At 42.6% G+C, this 21,507-nt stretch overlaps 1 protein-coding gene across 1 annotated transcript in view; it reads left to right on the plus strand.

Annotated features, from left to right (window-relative positions):
• Positions 1 to 21,507, plus strand: part of cdh13 (cadherin 13, H-cadherin (heart)) — a 285,157-nt gene that overhangs the window by 136,793 nt on the left and 126,857 nt on the right. Inside the window, exon 7 of the mRNA XM_034588673.1 lies at positions 15,562 to 15,706. Within this exon, the coding sequence (XP_034444564.1) occupies positions 15,562 to 15,706 (145 nt within the window). The remainder of the gene's footprint in view (positions 1 to 15,561; positions 15,707 to 21,507) is intronic.

Consider the following 21,507-nt stretch of genomic DNA (forward strand, 5'->3'; position numbering starts at 1 on the left):
AAGAATCAATATTCCAGATTGTGCAGTAACGAATGTTGCACCATACAATCAATTGCTGCTCCAGTGACCAAAACAAGTAAAGATTAAACACAAAAATGAGATTAAATTTAAAAATAAAAGGCAATGCTGCACAACAATCTATATAAAGTAAAATACAATCTAAAAAAAGATACAAAATCCAAATAAATAGAGTATCGACTATTCGTTTATCCACCTCCAAAAAAAAATCACCCACAAGCTTTTCACAGTCGGCAATACTGATAGAAACGTCTGTCATCCTCGATCAGCATGAAATAATATGCATTTTTCAAAATTGTATGTATGTGCATGTATCCTGAGAATGAAAACAACATGAATGGCTCTGTTTGTGAAAGATGTTCTGAGGGAGAGGCGTGTCGAGCCATAATTCCTGACACACAGAGAAAGATGACATCAATAATAATGCAATAAATAAATATAAGCAATACGCAGCACTGATAAGGTGAAACTCCGTGACTTTGTTCAAGGTTGGCAGGTCTGCCTCCCTATTTTATGGCGAGATGATGATTGATTGCTATTGGCAAAGGAAAACTCCACTCTCTCTCCACACACAAAGTCGTTGTATGTCAAAATAATATCAGCGGCCGCTTTGAAAAGAAATGAAATCAATAAAGTCGAACAGCTTGTTATCTAAAAAGCAGCGCTCGGAGTTTGGGCGGCTCAGCTGGAAACGTATGGACACACACGACGCGGTCGCGAGCAGAAAGTAAAACAAACTAAAGAAAACTTTGAAGAACACATTCTCCAAAAAAAAAAAAAGGAGCGCAGTCTCACTTCAACATAACAACAGCGAGGGGTCAATGCGAGACAGATGGAGAGTGGGAATGCTAAGTAGGCTATTACAGGAAGCACGGAAGCAAGCGAGGCGGGCAGACAAACAAACCCCCGACAAAATAAACATTTGCTGGGGAAAGAACAAACAGACACAGTGATCAGCCCGGGCCACATGTTCACAAGGATTTAATGTCAAACATTATTTTCTTATTAAGCTCAATTAGGGTGAAAATGAATGTTAATGAGATGGAAAATGGAGAGGACGGGAAAGGGGGGCGGGGGGGAGTGCGGCGCTTATCGCTGCGGTTATGACAAGCCCGGGGTCGGGTCGAGAGTGGCGGGGAAGAGCTCTAATTGGCTTAGAACAGAGGGAAGGGTAGAATGTGAAGTGATAAATAACAGTCTTGTTTACACAGGTACGGAGACGACCCCCAGTAATGCAGGTCACTCCGGCAATGAGCGCGGCGAGGCCTTCGTGCGTGCTCATCTCCGAGAGGCTGAAATTTGAGAAATGCTGCAGTGGACGTTCTCGAGGTTCCGTGTGATCTCCACAGAAAATCACTTCTAGATTTGCCGTCGTAAACTAATCTACTGTCTTTGATGCTGTGATTTCATATGCATAAGAAGGACTGTTAAAGTTTCTTTTGAAGGAGTGGAAATGAAAGGGCGTTTTCAATATTTATATAGGTTTCTTTATGCCGTGTGCCTCAGCCTGTGCTGTGCAGTAGAAAGCCGAGTCCTGCCTTGTGATGTCCTTTGACAGCCGATCTAAAAGGGACCATACTCTGTCCCCCTATATTCTGTCTGTCAAGCCGCAGCACACGCCGGCAAAACACACACATCTGGACCTATCTCGACTCTATGAAGGCCAAGCTGTGAATTGACAGCTGTTTTAAAATTTAGATTTTTCGAAATATCTGGGCTTTCAGAAAGTTTTGCCGAGCTGCCCCCTTCAAAACAGTTTTGTTCTCTTGTCAAACTGTATAAATAAAGCCGGAACATTTTCACCTACGTTTACCTTTTCTTGACAGAGCAGACATCAAACTGTGGCATTCGCTGACATATCTCTGCTATGGAAATTACTCCGACTGTGGCTTTCGGACTCTTTTTAGAGTGACATCAATTTTATATGTTTTTTTCTTATTTTGTAGACAGCAAATCAAGGCCACGAGGAATATACTAACACTGAGGGGCAGAAGTCACTGTGTTAGAGCTGTGGAAATAAATGGCACTCACTCACGTCTGACTCATAATTCTGCAAGGAAATGGTGTAAACAGATAATAGATGCCAATACAAAGGATACAATACAGGTTCATATAGTGGTTGCACGCAGCCGCTTTCTGGATGTATCGCACATAGATTCTATTCAAATGTATATGAATGATATTTGCATGTATAATATTTGAGCAGAGAGGCTGCATCCTGTGACGTGACCTCTGCACAACAAGTAAACTGTCAGTCACCTGTTTGCATTGTGAAGCTGTTTCTCCACTAATAAGCTGCTGCTGTTCATGGGTTTATGGTTTGACGGGGAAAACTGGATTTTTACTCCTTAGCCCCAAACATCGGATGAAATGTCTGTAAACATCCTCTGAAAATGTTAGATCCTAAATACTACGGCACACACACACAGCACAAAGACGCTAGTTAGAGCATTTCAGGGCAGGTTCCTCTCGATACTGTGCAGCAAAAAGCATCACATTGCTTTAGGCTATTCATTTATGCAATTTGATGAGTTTGCAGTATTTGAGCCGCAGATCACATTGATGCCTCCACGTTTTTTTATTGTATAATCAAGTTTTCCAGTCGCTGGTCCCTTTTTCTATCTTCCCCTTTCGGCTTGTACCTGCTCCACTGTGCCTGATTCTGTCGGCCGGGGGGTGGGGGGGTGGGAGAGAGGGGATTTCTGATTGATCTGTCATGTGGAAGAACTGTGACTGAAGCTGGAAGCCCAGACATTTGACCCTTCTTGTTACAGACTGTGCTGGGTGTTTGTTTGGCTGTGTCTTTGTGTTTGCTCCAGTGATTGAGTGAATATCTCTATCTAGAAACCTCTATAAATATGACCCAGGACGCTCCGGCTCATCTTTGTGGATACTCTCCTTCTTTTGTATGTTATTTAAGAATCAAGTGGCATTTCAGACCTCAAACATTTTAAAAGTTAGGAAAGAAAATGCTTAAATGGGATTAAAGAAACCTATTTGCTGCTTCTGTAAAAAAAACAATTACCAACATTGACAGATTGGAAGCATCACCTCTACCGGGTTAAACCTGGGACTGTTTGTCTGTGGGTTAGTTTATTAGTTTGTTTCTCAGCATGATTATGGGACAGAACAGATTTCCCTGTACCGCGGTGGAAAGACCCATCACATGTTTTGGGCGGATCCGAACCAACAGGAAGATTCAGTATTTCTTTTTTCACTTTCTTTAACATTGCTAGATTGTGACATTTTCCACCAATTTCCTAGGGAATAATCCATGGATCTTGATGGGGAAAACAAATCGGGCTGATATCTCGGTGGAGACTCGGTGGAGGTGTGTGGTCTTTAGACGTCATTCTCAGCAGTGACTCTGTCTCTTCCTAATGTGTTTACTTTTCAACCTCCTCTGGGATAAACTAATAGTGACCCATTTAAAGCCATCAGCCATATTATAGTTTGATGTCGCCATTTCGCTGGATGACTCGGGGGCTGTTTCTGCTTCCAGTCCCTGCAGTGGAAAGTACAGCTGCCAGGGTACAAAGGCAGAGTGCATTAGGGGATGTGCCATGAGCCCCAGCAGGCGGCCGACAGGCTGAATTAGCAGCGGTAACGCCTGAGGCTGAGCAACAGGGCACTCACTGTTTAATCAGGTTATCTGGGAGCTGGGGCACAGCAGTGTGTCTGCAGGGGTTTAAGGGGGCTTCTGGAAGGACGGCGGGATAGTGACACAACCCTCAGAGTGGAATGATCCTGACCTGGAGGGAGGCTTTAAAACAGGAGGAATGTTTAAAACTTTTAGGAAAATGTCTTTGAACTGCACTCGGAGGAAGAGATTCAGAGAAAGTTTCTTCGACAGTGGTTTCATTTGAAGTTTGCTTACGACTGAGGATCTATTTTGAAGAAAAAAAAATAAAGACGAAAATGTCTGTGAGAGAAGGCATGAGACAAATGCAAAGAGGACAGACTGTTTTCTGTGTGTGGTTAAGGAGACAATTATGCATGAGAAATAACAAATTATAGCCCACAGGCATTATCAGCAGAGAGCAATGGTGTGTGACCCTGTGGCATTAAAGTACTGTGGTTATATTTCTTAAAGGTAACTGCTATTATGGGGGCAAGAGGATATTTCTGCTCAGGTAGTAGATGGTGGTGGTGGTGTTGACGGTGTGTGTGTGTGTGTGTGTGTGTGTGTGTGTGTGTGAGTGTGAGAGAGTGTGTGTCCTTTATCTCTTGCCCACATACAGCGACTAAGTGCACATCAGGCCTGTTTTCCTGTGTGCAGGGCAGCGTGTCCTGCTCTCCAAAACCCAGGAAATTACAGAGCAGCCAAGCAGAAAACAGGAGTGGGATTTGGACAACGGGCCTCACCTGTCTCAGGTCTCAGGCTTATGAAGCTACATCTGCTGTAAACGATGGGAGCATTGGTTATTTGAAACAATGGCGCGTGTGGGCATGCCGCTGTGCATATTACAATGCAGAACATACAAATAAATACTGTTTAATTTCTTATTTTTCATATATTTTTTTATTTGTTATTCTTACTAAACCTCATTATACTACCTCATCTGCCTCACTCTCTATTGGTCCTTTTGTTGTTTCCTCTCAGTCTTTTTTCACTTCCTCTGTGACACTGCTCTAAATTATTTAGTGCATTTGGCACTTTGATTAGCAAATACAAAAAAATGTGTTAATATACTTTGTACGGCCAAAACCCCAAACAGTAATTTGTCTTGTATCCATTCAGAAACACTGAAACATCCAAACTACAGTCGCGTACGTGGTGCATTCAGCTACACTGTACATTTTTACTTTCCAGACTAGATGGCAACAGACACATGACCACAGTGCAACTGGTCTTCCTGTTTGCAGTTTGCATGCTCCTCCCCTCCCTGCGTTGCTTTCCTCCAGCTTCCTCCCACTGTCCAGGACATGCAGGCATGTTGGGTGACTGGCGACTTCGAGAGTAAAAATTGCCCATAGTTGGGAAATGGTTGCTGGTTGTTTGTCTCTTACCCCCCCATCTCTCGCCCAGAATCAGCGGGAGTTTGCTCGGGCCCTCCTGCAACCTAAAGATAAACACTATAGCTAATGGATGGTTGGATGGATGGATGCACCACACTGCACAAAAGCATTTTTTTTTTTTTTCGGGAAATCACCCTCCCACAGAATCTCAAAAGATACCGGCCATCTTTTGGTTTTAAAGATAAAAATGAAATACTTCCACAGTAATTGCGCACAGCCGCCCTGCCCGAGGCACCGCTCAGTCCTGAGTGCACCGTCTTTAAGCCGCCTGTTAGGGCAAATATAAAACATTATCAAAGATGTGGTCCAGACAGTAGCAGACGGACGAGCTTAGTCTTCCACCAGCCCTCCAAACAGTGCCTTCACCGCCCAGACAAAAGGAAATTGAATTATACCTTTTTGGAGAGGAGGGGTGTTTTGTACCATGATACACGAGGGAGGGCCTTTGTGACTCTTTCAACACTCCTCAGAAGCAGGATTATGTTTTATCTTGCCAGACGGCCGGCTCAATGAAAGACCCTTTTCTATAATTTTTCTATCTTCTCCCCCACTCTTTTTCACCTTCCATCTTTCATTCAATCTCTCTCCCTCCGAAGACCAGCTCTTTATATCGGCCTCGGCATTCCGAGGGCCTCTTTTCTATTGATGTAACGAGGAACATTTCAGATCACCGACTCCGGGATAAGAGGCGGATAAAGATATCCGCACAAAACACAACCCAATATTCCAAGAGCAGATGTTTTTTGAAGAGCTCTCTAATTTGTTTTTAATAATTTACCATTTCTGGGATGTTCATGCTGCAAATGACTAATAATAAGGGTTTAATATTCACTCTCACTGGCTTTATAACTACAAATTAGACCAAACACACACACACATTTTCATTTACTGATTTATGGCTGGTTGCTCAAAGAGCTGCGCTGAGAGTTAATTATCAGTTACTCTCAATTAATGTAAAGTTTTGAGTGTATGATCTGTTATTTCAGTCTGTGGAGTATGTGAGATCTTATTGGGATCATATATTAGATTAATGTGACAATTATCGGAGGCACGAGTTGCACCACGAAGCTAATTACTTATTGAGCTTAACATCCAAACTTCTGTATGTAGGACAACTGCAGTGGCTAGAAAAAATGTGGAATACGCAGTTTTCTATTTTAATTTGTTGTAGAATATGATCTGATCTTCATCTAAGACACAAGTGGAGACAAACAAAATGCTTTTTAGCCGACAACACACCAACAATCATGTTCTTTTATGGTTTCATCTGACACACCCATGCTTTTCGGACCAATCTCCCAACAGAGCTCCTTCAGCTCAAACACATTCTTAGGTGAGCAGGTGTGAGCAGCTCATTCCCCTGCTTCCCTATGGAGTCAGGCTCTGTGCTCTGATTGGATCATTCCAGTAGATGGATTTACTTTCACTTTACTTTCTACTGATTTCACTGAACTTCTACTGAGCTCCAGGTGGTGGGCAGCCAGACCCTGACACAGACCTGTGAGAGACCCTGAGAAACCTGGGACCAGTGGCCTCCTCTGTGGTGTCCTGCCATAAACACCGTGATTTGCATATGGTCGACTCCCGATCAGAGACTTTAATCAGCTCCAGTGAATTCCCCTTGAGCCCTTAGCTGTTCATCTGTGGTTTATTTCCGTCTCACTGAGCATCAGCGTTGCGCCTCAGGAGTCATTTGAACTGGTTATCAGCTCCATTTAACCTGCGTGCTATGAGGGGAAACCTGCAAAGTGTGATAACTTTAGTTAAGTATTGTGTTAGCATGTGATTAATAAACAAACATTGAAGTGTGCATATGCACTGTCCTCACCTCTCGGACAATCTCCCAGTCATGACCGAATGACTGTGGTTAATCTGAGAGGAGCTTGTGGTGCTAAACAGTGTGAGTGCATGGCCCATGGATCCGGGGCTGAGAACTGAACAGTCAAACATTTGCATGCAGAGCATCTGGAAGCCGAGTTTTCCCCTGGTTCCTGCAGGGCTCATGTTGAGGTTGCAGCAGCGAGGCAGTGGGGGTTTCCTCATCACTGGGATTTCTTTTTTTTAAATCAATGCAGTGCACATTATTTGGTTGTTAATTGATACTGGTTCTTTTTTTTGTTTTAAGAACCATACATTAAAAAGAAAGATTCCTCTTCGTGCCTTGATGATGAACTCTGACTCAGTGTGATGTTATAATTTAGTCGTATTTCCTCAGTTTCCTCTTTGTTCTGCGTTTTCTCTTTTATTTCAGACACTAATTCTAAACTCCTGCCTTGTCTAATAGGGACGGATTTATCCTTGTGACTTTGATGTAACGTCTTAAGCTGAGGTTTATTTAATATAGTCTACTTAAATAATGGCCTTTTTCTCTACTCGTATACGATCAAATGATTTTCTAAGTAATTGATAGTCCTTCCTAGATGGATGTTATGGTTTAAATAGTAATTTATTCAGTAAAGTCGATCGCATTTACAATGTTTTGTGACTATTAGACTCTATTTAGACTCTGGAGTTAATAAATGTGATTTCATTATGTTTTATATGATTTATATTCTGGGGGTCCTTTGACTTTGAACCACAAGTTGTAGTCTTTTGCCACTAATGAAAAGTTTGTGATACAGAAATCTTTCCTTTTTAGCTTGTAACAATATAACAAGACTGCAGCCCGACCATAAGGACTTCAAAATGTGAACACTCAGCATTTTTTCTTTCCAGTTTATTTGGCTCAGGAGCTGCGTCTTAGTCGTACTGTGTAATAGCATTCGAAACCCCTTGTGAATGCATGGTGATTAAATAAAATTAGTTTTTAGTTGTGACCTATCTTCGGTCTATGTATTTCAAATTATTTCAATCAATTGGGGAATGACAGAGGCTTCAAGGTCTTGGTTTTTTGGTGGTGGAGATACAATTTTGTTTTCATTTTAATGACCGTATCATGACCATGTTTTCTTTTAGACTAAAGCTAGTGTAATAAGTAAATGTTTTCTTGTGTTTCCTGTTTCTTGTACATTCTTGTTTAGCTTGTATATGATAGATCCAGCACTCGGGTCAAGTTTAATAGTTTTTATTTGTTCAGTCACCAAAGTTTTGGTCAATTTGAGATGTTAATCTGATGATGGCAATACATCAACAGTTTTTAATTCTAATTCATCCTCTAAGCAACATTGACAGATTTTGATATAATTTCACGTTGCAGTTGTTGAGGTATTCCAGCATTAAAATGGTGAAACAACACCGTCATCCCAGGAGAGACGCTGCTAGCGTGGCTAGAAATGTCTCAGGAAAACCTCAATCTTATAGTTCAGGTGTATGGGGAGTTTTTGGTTCAATAGTTTTGGCTTTGATGGCATAAAGTTGTGGTTCCACTTTGCAGAAAAATACCTTTTTCAGCAGAAAACTCTTTCCCCGTTCCCAGTTGGTTTTCTCGTGTCTCCGCGGTGAGAGCATGAAACGCACCTGGCAGCTGTGTCTCCTTTTTGACAGTCTGCTCCCATGGCAGGATTTCATTGGTATAGAAGGGATTCTAGCTTTTGAAGGTAGATGCAGCACATTGAAGTGGACCGGTGGATTAACATCCTCTTCTCCCAGTTGGAGTTAAGCTGAAGCCTCAAGGTCTGAGCTTTTGAGAGGAATCGAGGAAAATGCGAAAATTCTATTGGGAAAACGAGGGAGAGAAACCCCCCTCTGTTGTTATCGCACCTCGCTGTGCTGGGAGAAGGGGTTGGTAAATTGAAAAGAGGACTAAAAGGCTTTTGTTCACAAGTACACAAGCTGTCGGTGTAACATAGTCAAATGAAATTGTTTTTGACTTAAACACAATGAAAGGATTTTGTGTTAAGAGACTCTGTTGGATGCTGTATTTCATGATTCTTGTTTAAGGTCTAACGGTCAGTGGCGGTGTTAACTCCCCCCCCCCCCCCACCGTCATTAGGCTATTCACTCTTCAAATACACGTCTTTGACAGATCTGCCCCCACGTCCCGCTCCCTCTGTGTTCCAGGCTGATCTGACCAATCAAATTCACTTTGCCGGAGCCGCACGGTGAAGCAGATCAGAGAGGGAGAGAAAGCTCTGCCCCCTGGGGGACGGTCTAAACAGTGTCAGCGCAGGACTGGGGTTCTGCAGGGCGGAGCACAGCCTGCTGATAAAGGCTGAGCCACGGGAATGTTTGGAGGTGCTGGGTACTATTCACCTTGGAGCTGCCGCAGAGCAGTTTCACCGGGATCTTAAGAAAACGGCAGGCAGGCAGAGCCCCTTTGAATTCACCTCCTCGGCAAAAGGGAGGACTACTTGAATGGCTCAGGAGGAGATGAATGCAGAGTGAATGTGAAATGAGCTGATGGCAGTGGAAGGCAATGGAGACGCTTCCATATGCATGACTCTGCCCCCTTTTCACCACTTCCCTTTTTACCCGTCCTATTCTCGTCTGTGTTTAAAGATGGGATAAAGCCTCCCCAGCTCAGCTGCCTTTTTTTTTTTTCTGCTCCACTTCTGCCACAATAAGCCAAGCGCTCAATTGACTGGGCCTTCAGCTTCCACCTTTGCTTATATTGAACCCCTGTAATCAACCTAGCTTCTCATCTGGGCACAAAGGGCCTCTCAAAACTCAAAGGTATCCTCGGAGACAGAGGAGAGGTTAGGGCAGGACAGGGGAGTAGTGTCACATCATTTTTATTTTGAAAAAAAAAAGCTTTTAGACTGAAGTATTTACTCTTATTCACTTTAAAATAGTTCAGCTACAGTTGCACATATTTTTTTATTTGTTTGTCAGCCTGTCTGCGTTTCTTAGAGGAGCGTTATCCTGCATCGCTGATTCTTTCCACTCTGTGTTGAATAATGAATTCTCTTAAACCTTTTCATGCCGAGGAGCATCGAGCCACCGTCCTTTGACCCACACCAAGGTTGCATCAGTGTTGAATGTCTGTGAGGTTTGACATTATAGAAATTGTCCCTTTCAGAAGCCTCGCATGGATGTGGAAATCCTTTTTCTAGCAATGGCAAAATAGAAGAAAACTAACAGTAAGCATCCATTCATGGTTAATAATCGTATGAGGTTCACCAAATAACTGCAGTCTTTATTTGGAAACAAGCTTTGTCTTAAAACCGAGACCTCGGACCCACGGAGAGGTTTCAATGTCTCTATGTGAGACCAAACAATGAGTTGGCCAGGTCATCTAATAAACACAGAGTTTATCGCCTCCGCTGCGACTGACTGCTGCTGATCTGGCACGAGCGAATCCTTCCTCTCCAACTCTCCCTCCCTTGGACAAGTGATAATTTTCCTTCTCCCTCCAGATGAAATCACTGTAGAAGCTAATATTGAACTTGAAATAACCTGTCGCTGTGGCAGAGACAAAGAAGCTTCCTGATTTCGCTAAGGGGCAAGTGATGAGCCACGTGAGGACGACAGAGACTCGGACTCGGAATCAAACTTCCCCCGCTAAGCTTCACCGGCTCCGTGTCTGGCTCCTCTGGAAGTTAATGGCTGCTTTTCTTTTCCTTTAATCGTATTGATGCAGAGAGTCAATAATGTAGATTTAATTAGACTTAAAGCATCGTAGTGAACGAATGAGTAAGAAATATATGTTTAATAGATATTTTTTTTATCAAAATCAACTGGGGCTTCTCCCTTTTTTAACTTTGACTGTTCCGTTCTTGACAGTCCCCTGGAGGCAGGGATGACTGATGATGGTGGTGTGTACTATAACATACACATGCTCTATGCCGGAGGCTGATTGGGTCTCAGAAGACTTTATTCTTAATGATCTCACATACCAACAGACATACGCTCTCGTTCACCCTCTTCATGTCGGCCACGCACAGACAAAATAATATGTCACAGCTTTTTATTATGCAAAGATCTTTAAGAGCAGAGGACGTGCACAGTGTCCTTTTTAGACAAGCACAAAAAGAGATGTCAGCAGAGACAGAAGGTACGGCGCGTTTACAAAATTCAGTTTGATTGATATTCCCATTTTTGCAAGAACAACCACTTAAATCAGACTATTTCACATGAAGCCTGATGGAAAACCTAAAATGTAAGAGTGTGGTCAAGAGACAAGAAATAGAAGAATCTGTGTCGGTCATTTTTCACCGGCTTCATACAGCAAAGCACAGTATCCTATTTGATATCTGCTGTTTATGGATCTATGAGTAGAGTCAGGATCCATTTGAAATATATATAAGCTGATAAAAAAGTAATACAGGAAGGAAGGAGGGAAGGAGAAAGCTATGCACTTAAGGTGTCCTGATTTTGCACTTTAGCATTACCTCTGCCAAGGGGGTTATGTTTTCACCCCTGTTGGTTTGGTGGGTCTGTCTGTTAGTCAGCAGGATTACGCAAAAACTGCAGCATAGATATCCACAAAACTTGGTGGAAGGTTGGGACATTGGCAGAGAAATATTCCATTAAATTTTGGCGGAGATCTGGAGAAAGAGGTGGATCCAGGACATTTCTTACCACTTTATTTAACAACAAGAGATGCAGCAGTACTTCTTTTCTTCTTTTTCAGCCGCTGTAGAGTCACGAATAGATCTACAAACCTGTGACTATCTCCAATGAAGAGCAAAGATCCACTAGAGAATCCACAGTTTATATGTCTTCAATATTTCCAGCTCAAACAGATTTGCTGCTGAATAGAAGGGGACTGTTGGGCCTCGGTGGAGGTTTGTGCTCCACTGGGTGTCGTCGTTATTTATTATGTTGTTATAGCAGGAAGTAATTCAAGTCGTGTGTGGACAGACATCAGTCAAACTTGGAAAGTGCTTCCAGCCGAGTTGAAAAGTGTGAGTTACTTCAGACGACCCTGGTTCTGGGAATATGAGGTCCATTCGTTTTCTACTACAAAGATGTTGTGTGATTGACAGATGGAGGACCTCCAAGGCATGAAACCCTCCTGATTGATTCATCAGGATGAAGTCACACGTCCATAGCATCGGCTTCGGGAGGTTGATGCTATCGTAGAAGTCAGAGTCAGCATTTCCAAAAGATTTCATTGAATATAGAGTAAGGAAGAATTATTCTGGAAACCAGTGCCTTTTCCAATTTAAAAAAATATATACCACAGTTAACAAAGCAATTTGTTTGGAGTGTGTTCTGAGATGAGTCTCAGCATCAGGTGTTAATGAGTTTTTCTCGCTGCATGTTGCTTTTTCTTTTTCCCTTTTGCATTACTCACGCACAATATTTCAGTATCTTTGTAATATCTTTGTGCACTAACCGCCCTGTTTGTACACGTGCTATACATAATGTATTATGGAAGTGGAGCACAGCCAAGACATGCGCGTGTTACATATGTAGTCCTCTGTGCGATGCTAATCAAAGCTGTTCATGACTGGATGTGAGAGATTTGCTGCTCTGAGATGATGTGCTGGAGCATTCCTGAGTCATCTGGGTGTTGGGTGTGATCCTCCATTCAAATGATCTGATGCTCGGCACTTCAAGGCTAATGTTCTCATTACAGCTCAGAGAAGAAAACACTGTGCATGTGTTAATATATGTGTGTGCATGTGTTAATATATATCTGTGAGTGGGTGAGAAAGGTCACGTGTTACTTGTTGGCATAGGAATGTAATTCATATAGTTCCCCTCGTGCTGCTTTCAACCATTTAGTCTAAATATGTCTTTTCTTTCTTTCTATGGCCACTTTAACACCCACCTTCTTTGGTCCGGCTCTTCTGACTTTTCAGCTTAGTCCTAAGTGTCTCACGTTGCTCCAATGGACCAAAATTAAGTCAAATTAAAAGATGTGTTTGTGGTTTGATATCTTTTTTGGGGATAATTTGGACTTTTCGGACTAGTTTCAGGAAGTTGAAATAGAATTTAACAATATTTGAACGACGATGCTCATTTGGTGCATTTGAACTGGTGTCAAGTACTGATCCTGATGTAGATGATGCTGGTAGTAATATTATAATGATATTACAGTGGCAATGAAATTTGCTGAATGAACCAGATCATTAATTTTCTAAAATCAAACAGAAAGACTACTTTTTTAATGCGCTACATTAAAAAAAGATGGCAAATACAATTGACAAATTGACATCATGCTATTTGGGTGATAGCGACAGGGCGTCTCTATGTCAGGCAAAAGTCTCCTTTAACTAAAACTAACCAGATCAAATGTAAGAGAGGTAAAAAAGATATGAATCTTGAAAACGCCCTCTGTGTATTTTGAGTGGACAGGATGAAGACACATGTTGGAACATCAGGACACGGTCCCTCTTGAAAAGCCTCTAGTGCTTTATTCTCAAGGTAGAGAGACACAGAGAAGGAGGACGACATGACGCATGAAACCATTTTGTCCCGAACACCTAAGTACTTCTGCTGCATTGTGTGCCATTACACTATACGCCCCAGGCTCCTCGGTGATGGCGCGATAGGAGGACAAAGGAAGAGGAAGACAGAGGGAGTGAGATAGAGGGAGAGCAGAGGGTTGACCCGTGTGATAGAGAGGTTACGTAATGTCGTGCATTACTAATAGGGAAGAGGAGGAGCTCACTCTCTCACTCTGATGAATCTCCACAGCCCTGCTCCGGCGCTAATAAAGGAAGTGATGTGATGTCTTTACCCGCAGATTGAGATTGAAACGGAGGTAATGTCATTACACACTGTATGGTATCTTTATAGGATACAGATCACTGACTTCATGGGGCGGAGCCTCTTCTGCAGTCAGGATGTTCCATCAGCTGACCGGCTGAGACCGTATCGGAAAGGATCACGTCTCTGTCTCTGCTAACCTGACAACTGAGCCGACGCAGTGATGGAGTTTATATCATTATACATAACAGCTCATTGTGTTGCAGCTGGTCAGAGCCAGTTGATATAATAGACTGTATTTATTCCATATATACCTCATCTACATAGTTGCTTTAAGCATTTAGCTCCTCGCAAACAGGTAACATGGCGATAGACTTATGAGCTGTGTCCTAATTCAGTGGACGAAGAAGAAGTCCGAACTGAAAGGAGACGGTCTGGACTATTTGAGGAGTATCGTACCTTTGCATGTCACGCCCTTACCGCTGTCACTTAGCAACAGCACAGCCTTTGGACCGGTTTTAATGACCGTTTAGTTTTTTATCATGTGTACCTTTAACTGTCCAGTCGAGTTGAAGACTGATACTTTAAAAGCATCAGACCTTTGGTTACTGCTGTGATCTCTTTGAAAAACGGAAGTTTGTAACCGAAGCCTGTGCATCCTGGGAGAGGTTTGCCCGACAAGGAAAAAACAGTTGGAGCCTTTGTCGCTTCGGGTGAAAGGACGTATTTGCCGGCCGCATTTGAAGGAGCCTTCGGTTGCACCACTTTGATGCACTTGGTTTTCAAATTCAGCCTCTGTAACAATCCTCAAACATTATGTGCAAAAGCATTGCATCAAAACAAAAATGAATGTGAGCTGCAAAAAAAGCTTTCACATACTGAAGGAGGCTGAAAACATGTTGTCCCTTAAAGGTCCAGTGTGTAAGATTTAGGTGAAAGGATCTATTGGCAGAAATTGAATATAAAATAATCCTACTGATGTTTACAATAGTGTGTTCATCTAAATTGTATGAATTGTTCTTTTCTTTACCCTAGAATGGTTCCTTATATTTAAAAACTTTATATTTACATCTGGAGCAGGTTCTCTCTATGGAGGCCACCATTTTTTACAGTAGCCCAGACTGGACAAACTTAACACCTTCTGAGTTTTCAACATGACACGTCACCACTAGATGTCACTAAATTCTACACACTGCACCTTTAAGCCAAGTCAAGACAAGGACATGTGTGGATGTAGCTTCAAGTTCACTCAAACTGCTGTAGAGATAAGATATTGAGTTTCTTATCAAGTTTAACTTTTTAACCGCCGTTTTCATAAATATTTATCAGCTTCAGTAACGTTAAGTGTAGATGTGATAAAAAAATACAGCAGAGCAAGAGGGGGGGGCTGACTAAACAGGTCAGGGCTGTCCCACTCTGGATTAATAGCTGCTTGTTTGCTGAGTGTATTTTGTGCATATCTAAGCTGGCATGGTCCCCTAGGTGAACTGCAGGGATGACAAGCAATACTGCAGAGCAGGGAGAAGCAGAATGCATAAATATGTGAGGTGGGCCGATGGAGGGATCCCTCGGTAGAAGAGCAGATGAGGTGAAGGAGGTAGCGAGAAGGAGGAGGAGGAGTGGATGAGTAATCTGAGCAGCCTCTATCTGTATCCAACTGTTAATGCCTTTTAGATTAAAGGAATCTAGAGACTCGTACATATGCAAGTTTAAGAGAGATGCAGGAATGTGTTTTTAGCAATTAAATTGTTTTTATTTCTGACGTATATATGTTTTTGCATGATTGGCGTTAAAACTACAAATGAAGCGAGTCTATCTGCATCTGTAGTTCATCACTACCCTCCTTTCAATACAGGGCTGCATGTCTTTGCAGCAGGATGCACAACAGCCCAGAGTTTGAACCAACCACCTCGCGTCACGACGGCACAGAGTTACTACCCAGTTACACCATCAAAATAAACTCTCTTTATCCTTTCATCCCCACAGCTGGATGTATCAACCACAGACTTCTCTGGAAACCTTGTGGATGGTCCCACCTTACTACTGATCACTGTCATCGACCAAAATGACAACCGGCCCATCTTCAAAGAGACCCGGTACTCGGGAGAGGTGCTGGAGGGATCCCCCACAGGTTGGTGGCATTGTTATATTAAAGGGCTCCGGGGACAACTGGGGACTCTTATTGGATTTAGCAGAGCAGCGATATCAAACACACACTGATGTGAAGAGATGTGTGTGATCTGAGGTGTGGTGGTACGGTTTGCGATGATGAAATTCATATTTGTTTCCTGACGGTTTCTGGTGATGTACACAAACGCAGATTGCAAACTGCACATAGCTGAATAATTAAAGCACTTAAAGACCAGCATCTTTAATGGGATCACTGCACCTTTACATACAGTTAATATCTTAAGTTGCAGAGGCACTTTAAGCTGATTTTATGTTCTGCATTACACCCGTATATACTTGAGATGCCATTTCATTAGCATTTAAGGGCACATTTCGACAGGTAGGCACCTTACCCATCGAGGCTGTATCCAGTTTCATTCATATTTAAAGGGATCACTTATTATCTACTCACCACTGTGCCGATGGGGGGGGGGGGGTGACGTGTTTGAGTCCCCAAAACACTTTTAGAGTTTCAGGGGTAAACAGCGTACTTTAATTTCTTCATTGAACTTTCCCTTTAAGCGAACATCAATGCTGTATCTATAAATCATTGCGTTAAATATGAATGTGATAAATCAACTGCATAAAAAGTGCTGTAGAAAGCAAAAACATTAATTGAATCAATACTTGGTGTGACTGTGCATATATTTTCTTTTTGAAATAAGTTTAAACATCTTTGAGAACGTACCGCGTGTCTTCAGTGCATTAAGGTGGCTGCAGTGTCTCCTGTCTCTTCATGTGATCTCAGACGGACTCAGTGATGTGGAGATCAGGGCTCAGTCTGAGGCCGGGCTCCTTCTTTCTTCTGGTTGAAAATGTTCCTACTCTGGCTGTATGTTTGGAAAGCTGTCATCCATACCTGTAGGCATTTTGCATTGCAGATACACATTTTGATATCTGAGTGTGTTGGCACTATTTGTCACTCCGGCGATGCTCTTTGAGTTTGACCAACGGTGCAGTGCTCGAGTCCACGCCAAAGAGAGAAGAGGAGTTTGAATGGTAGATAATACAGAAACATTTAAAGAGGCTGTAGCAACACAGAATGGGATAGTGAGGATGACTGTGGCAGAGGAGGTGGAGTGGATCATCCAGTAAATAGCAGGGTGCGTTAATGCTCCTGTCCACTTGTCGGACGTGTCCTAGAGCAAGAAGCTACTGAAGCTAAGTTACTCCTACTACTGCCCAGGCCAGCACTGTGCATTGTGAGATATGTTAGTAACCTATAGTCCATTGTTTGCTGAGATCAGGAGGGATTGGACTTGGTTGTCGATACCTGCAGATGTTGCACCTCTCGTTCTTTTCCAGTTGTGAATGAATGTCCTGTATCGCAGATGTTTTACCTCTGTGGGACCATTATCGAGGCCATTGGTGTCCTCTTGGCTCATCAGCGCTCGTGCAGGAAGGATTTAATGCAGGAGTCTTGAATTAATTTTAGCTAAGTGCGCCGAGAAAACTGACACCTGAGTGTAAGTTCTAAATCAGGGAGTTGTTGTTGACAGCTTCCAGCCTGTATCTGAAGCAGAGGGGGCGACTCTGCACGACCTCTGCCTGTCATTGAGAACATCTCGTGGTCAAATGGTTGAAAATGAATCATTGCGAGGCGAGACTGGCAGAGTCTTTGAGAAGAGTCTTCACCTCCGGCTTCTGCTGTAAATCTCCTCCCTCCTTCACGTGCGTGTGTCAGTTTGTCAGAGTTGCTTCCTTTTTTGGTTCTGTGAGCCGTTGTCACTGCTATCACTGTTACTCCTGTGAAGCAGCGCTCGTAGGAGACGTTTCGTGCCCTCGCTGAGACGGAATATAAATAAATGTACAGTATTTCTATTTCTGGAGGGTTTTACTGTCTTTTACTAATCTTGTGCAGTCTTTTCACATAGTGTGTGTGTGTGTACTATCTGGTCTTTAAAGCAGGGGAAATTAGCTGTGCTGTGAACTATCATCCACCACACAATGAATAGAAGTGACTCAATGCTTTTGTGGAGGCCCCCACATCCTGGACAAGCTGTCCGTTGCTGTAAACTGCCAGGTTCCATTTGGCTTTTACTGTTGAATGGTTTCCTGTATGAGGCAAATGACTTATATTTCCTCTCCTGCAACACATAAAAAAATTGCTTCTTTTATGGTGGAGACTTTGTTATAAACCTGCTGTGGAGGTGATTGATTTGATTCGCTGTTGTGTTTTCCAGTTCTTGGTCGTCCAGTGTTTCCGGCTGCCGTAGTTACGCCGCATGGTGCTGATGATGAAATTAGGAAAAAATCAGTTGCTTTACCCTGTGTGCTCCTGCTGTTCACCTCCAAAGTCTCACCACTGATTCACAGAAATAAAATCCTGCCCCTCAGGTCCAACTGTCAAGTGTCTTCAGGGCAGCGCACAGACTGTTGGCAGCAGGTCTGTTGTTGGATGTAGTTCACAGTCATGGATTCAGAGTTAAAAAGGACAAACAGTAGAATGAAAAGCAATAAAACTAAAACTTGCAATGTCTCTCACTTTGTTTGTTTTCACATCATTAGCACAAAAAGTCAACAGCCCAAAAAACATCACAGGCAGAGCTTCTCAAATAAGATGGATCAGTCAACACACGCACACACGCACACACGCACACACACACACACACACACACACACACACACACACACACGCACACACATACACACACACACACTGGTCGAGCTTCCCACAGAGATATGTTAAGTGGTTGTCAACTTCATGTTGACGTTGTTTTGTGAATTGCTAACACAGACATTTCCTTTTCAATGATATACATCAGGAATGTAACAGCACGTCATTACCGGCTGTGGAGAATCAGATAATAGTCCCGACAAACGTGCACAGGCAAATCTTGTCAGAATAATTCAGTCAAACTAATTGTCAGGACCGGCACAGTTATTTTGAGGGTCTGTCGCTGTAACATGAAATACCTGAATGGTGTGATATGTGTTTTTTATATTCATAAATAATAATATGTTTGTATTGTATAGTTTTTTTTCCCACTTTCTAGTATAATTCTGCCTGAGTTTCATGCTGTGAACAGTATAGTTGTGCAGCGTCTCCCACACTCAACAACTGTGCTCACTAGTTTTTTAATCCACCTCCAACTCATGCTGCAAAAGGTTTAAACCAATCCTGCCTTCTATAGAATGCTGTTTGTTTTTCTCCTGAAGTTCACGTTCAATCACGCAACTTGTCCACACTCACGCGCCTAAAATAGTTTGCAGACTCCCATAAACAAACAACAGAAGAAGAATCCTGCGTGTTTCTGAGAATTTACAAGTTTCTGGAATCACCACTGTGAAATCGTTTCTCAGCAAACAATAAGTGAGTGGTCTACGTTCTGGCCAAATCATCTAGTGTGTGCGTTCTGACGATTATAAGATAAAAATTGGTTTAATCTGTCACTTTGTCTGTCGTCCACCTCGTTTTTAAAAAATCGGTCAAGAGTTGAAAATCCTTTAGTGTGCAGCAGCCTTAAATGATGGAAACACATTTTCTGGAATCTCATCATAAAGCAGTGATGTCAAGAAAAATACGAAAGAGTTTTTTTTCCATGTTTACTTGTTTTGAATATGATGTTAGTTCCTAAACTGGAAAATTAATTGGTACCTTAACTGTAACTCGTGGGCTTCCTGCATACTCGGCCCTACATGAAACTACATGCTTACACAGTGCTTGTGTTAGACGTTTCCTAGTTTGTGTGTGCAGTTTCCACAGACCTGCCCACACATGACTAATTCCCAGCAGGGAAATCTCTTCGGATTCGGATCCAGACAGATCCAGACCTCCCAGAACACCTGAGTCATCACGCTGGAGTCGTACTTTTTTTTTTTTGAAGCCCTCACTCTGATTAGCTTGCAACTTGACTCCGGCTTCTGCAAACTCAGCACCAATACATTTTTTTTTAAAAACTCATTTCACATTACTGGGTTAGCTCTGATTTCATCCATCAGAGAACTTCTTCTGACTTGGCCCTATAGAATTCAATTTGGTTTGAATGCAATTATCCTTTATTTTATTATATTTTTAAGAAAGCAGAGATTTTTTTAAGGAAGGTTTTTATTCCTGTAAAGTGCTTTTTTTTCTTCCTGAGTGGATTATAACCAACGTGGACTAAACAAAATGAACTGAAATCTTATTTTACTTTCACCATGTTGTGGTCTGACAGCTCCTCGGTAGTTTAGTTGCCACGGATGCCGGATCCAATTGATCTGGGAGATAAGATGAAGGGTGCAGCTTTGGAGAGCGCGTTTCCTGCAAACGCCGGCAACTCTGTGTTCTAAATAGTCCACTTAGCCAACACGTCAGTGCAGCCTCGGATATCTGTCCGGTAGGAAATGAATCATTGGAATTATTTTCAACAACCTGTCAGTTCCCCATAAGTTCCCTGGTCAGTTAGCAGGACGTTTCTAAAGGAGGTTTTCTTTAGTGTGAGGATGCCACAGACGTCACAGACGGACGGACGCTGTGAAGCAGAGGAGGTGGGAGAAACATACGCACCCTCCCAGAAAAGAAACCCCATAATAAATATACATATACGTGCAGATAAAAATAATTCCTTGCAGCTAGTATTGAGATTATCATCTCAACTGTCTTGGTGATTTTACCTCAACAACATTTTGAAACTTTGAAGTTTCAAGTGAGAATTAAAATGTCCTTTTCTTGGACATGATGAGTGATGAGTTTTACTTTGTCTCCACTGCTGTGTTGTCACACATTAGCTGAAAGGAAGTTGTGTGTGTGTGTGTGTGCCTGTACTCTTATATCTGTGAGGACCATGTTAAGCATAGACCCTACGGAGTGAGGACATTTTTGGAAAGTGGCCGGTCGTCACTTTTCAAAGGGCTGTTTGAGGGTTAAGACTTGGTTTTAGGGTGATAATTATGTTCAGGTTAGGTTTAGAGGTAGGCATTTAGTCTTGATGGTTAAGCTTAGGGTAAGGGGATGCAGGTAATGTATTATGTCAATGATTGTCCTCACTAGTGTGTGTGGGTCCAGGTATTACACGTGTTGTTGGGGTCTAAATCTGTTTACACAGTCATATTATGGTGATTTATGGAAATCATTAAATTTTAAGGTGAGGACATGTTTTAGGGTTAGACTAAAGCTACGGTTAGGGTTAGGCAAGTGGGTAAGTCTCCAGCAGATCAATGTAAGTCAATGTGATGTCTTCTGTAATCATGGAGGTGTGTGTGTGTGTGTGTGTGTGTGTGTGTGTGTGTGTGTGTGTGTGTGTGTGTGTGTGTGTGTGTGTGTGTGTGTGTGTGTGTGTGTGTGTGTGTGTGTGTGTGTGTGTGTGTGTGTGAGATCTGGTGCCGTGTGGTTACACTGTAGTGTCTGGGCACCAGGGGAAGCTGTAGGGGAGAATGTCACAGTGCTGTGACATTTCTGTGCAAACTGATAACAAAAGGAAGCCAAAGCCAAAGAGTCTCCGAGCCCTCTCTGTCTCGTCTGTTTACTTCTCCTCTCGTCTTTCTTTCTTCTCTCTATTCCCTCTTTATCTCTTTCATTCTCTTTTGCCTCCATGCCTGCATTCCCTTGGGCTTTGTGCACACATCAGCCTCCTCCATTTTTTCTCTTTCCCCTCCCAGCTCGGCCCGTATTCGCTGTTTCTCTATATTTTCCCCATCTTTGCCCTGTCTGCCAACTTTTAAGAACCTCTGTTATTGTCTCACTTGCTTTTGCACCACTTCACAACTGTTTTTCTTTATTCTGTTTTGACGGGATCGTAACTTTTTGAAGTCTGGGGCTCGGGCATCGGTGACTCGCAATGA

The sequence above is a fragment of the Hippoglossus hippoglossus genome, chromosome 6 (assembly GCF_009819705.1).
Source record: "Hippoglossus hippoglossus isolate fHipHip1 chromosome 6, fHipHip1.pri, whole genome shotgun sequence".
Classification (NCBI taxonomy): domain Eukaryota; kingdom Metazoa; phylum Chordata; class Actinopteri; order Pleuronectiformes; family Pleuronectidae; genus Hippoglossus; species Hippoglossus hippoglossus.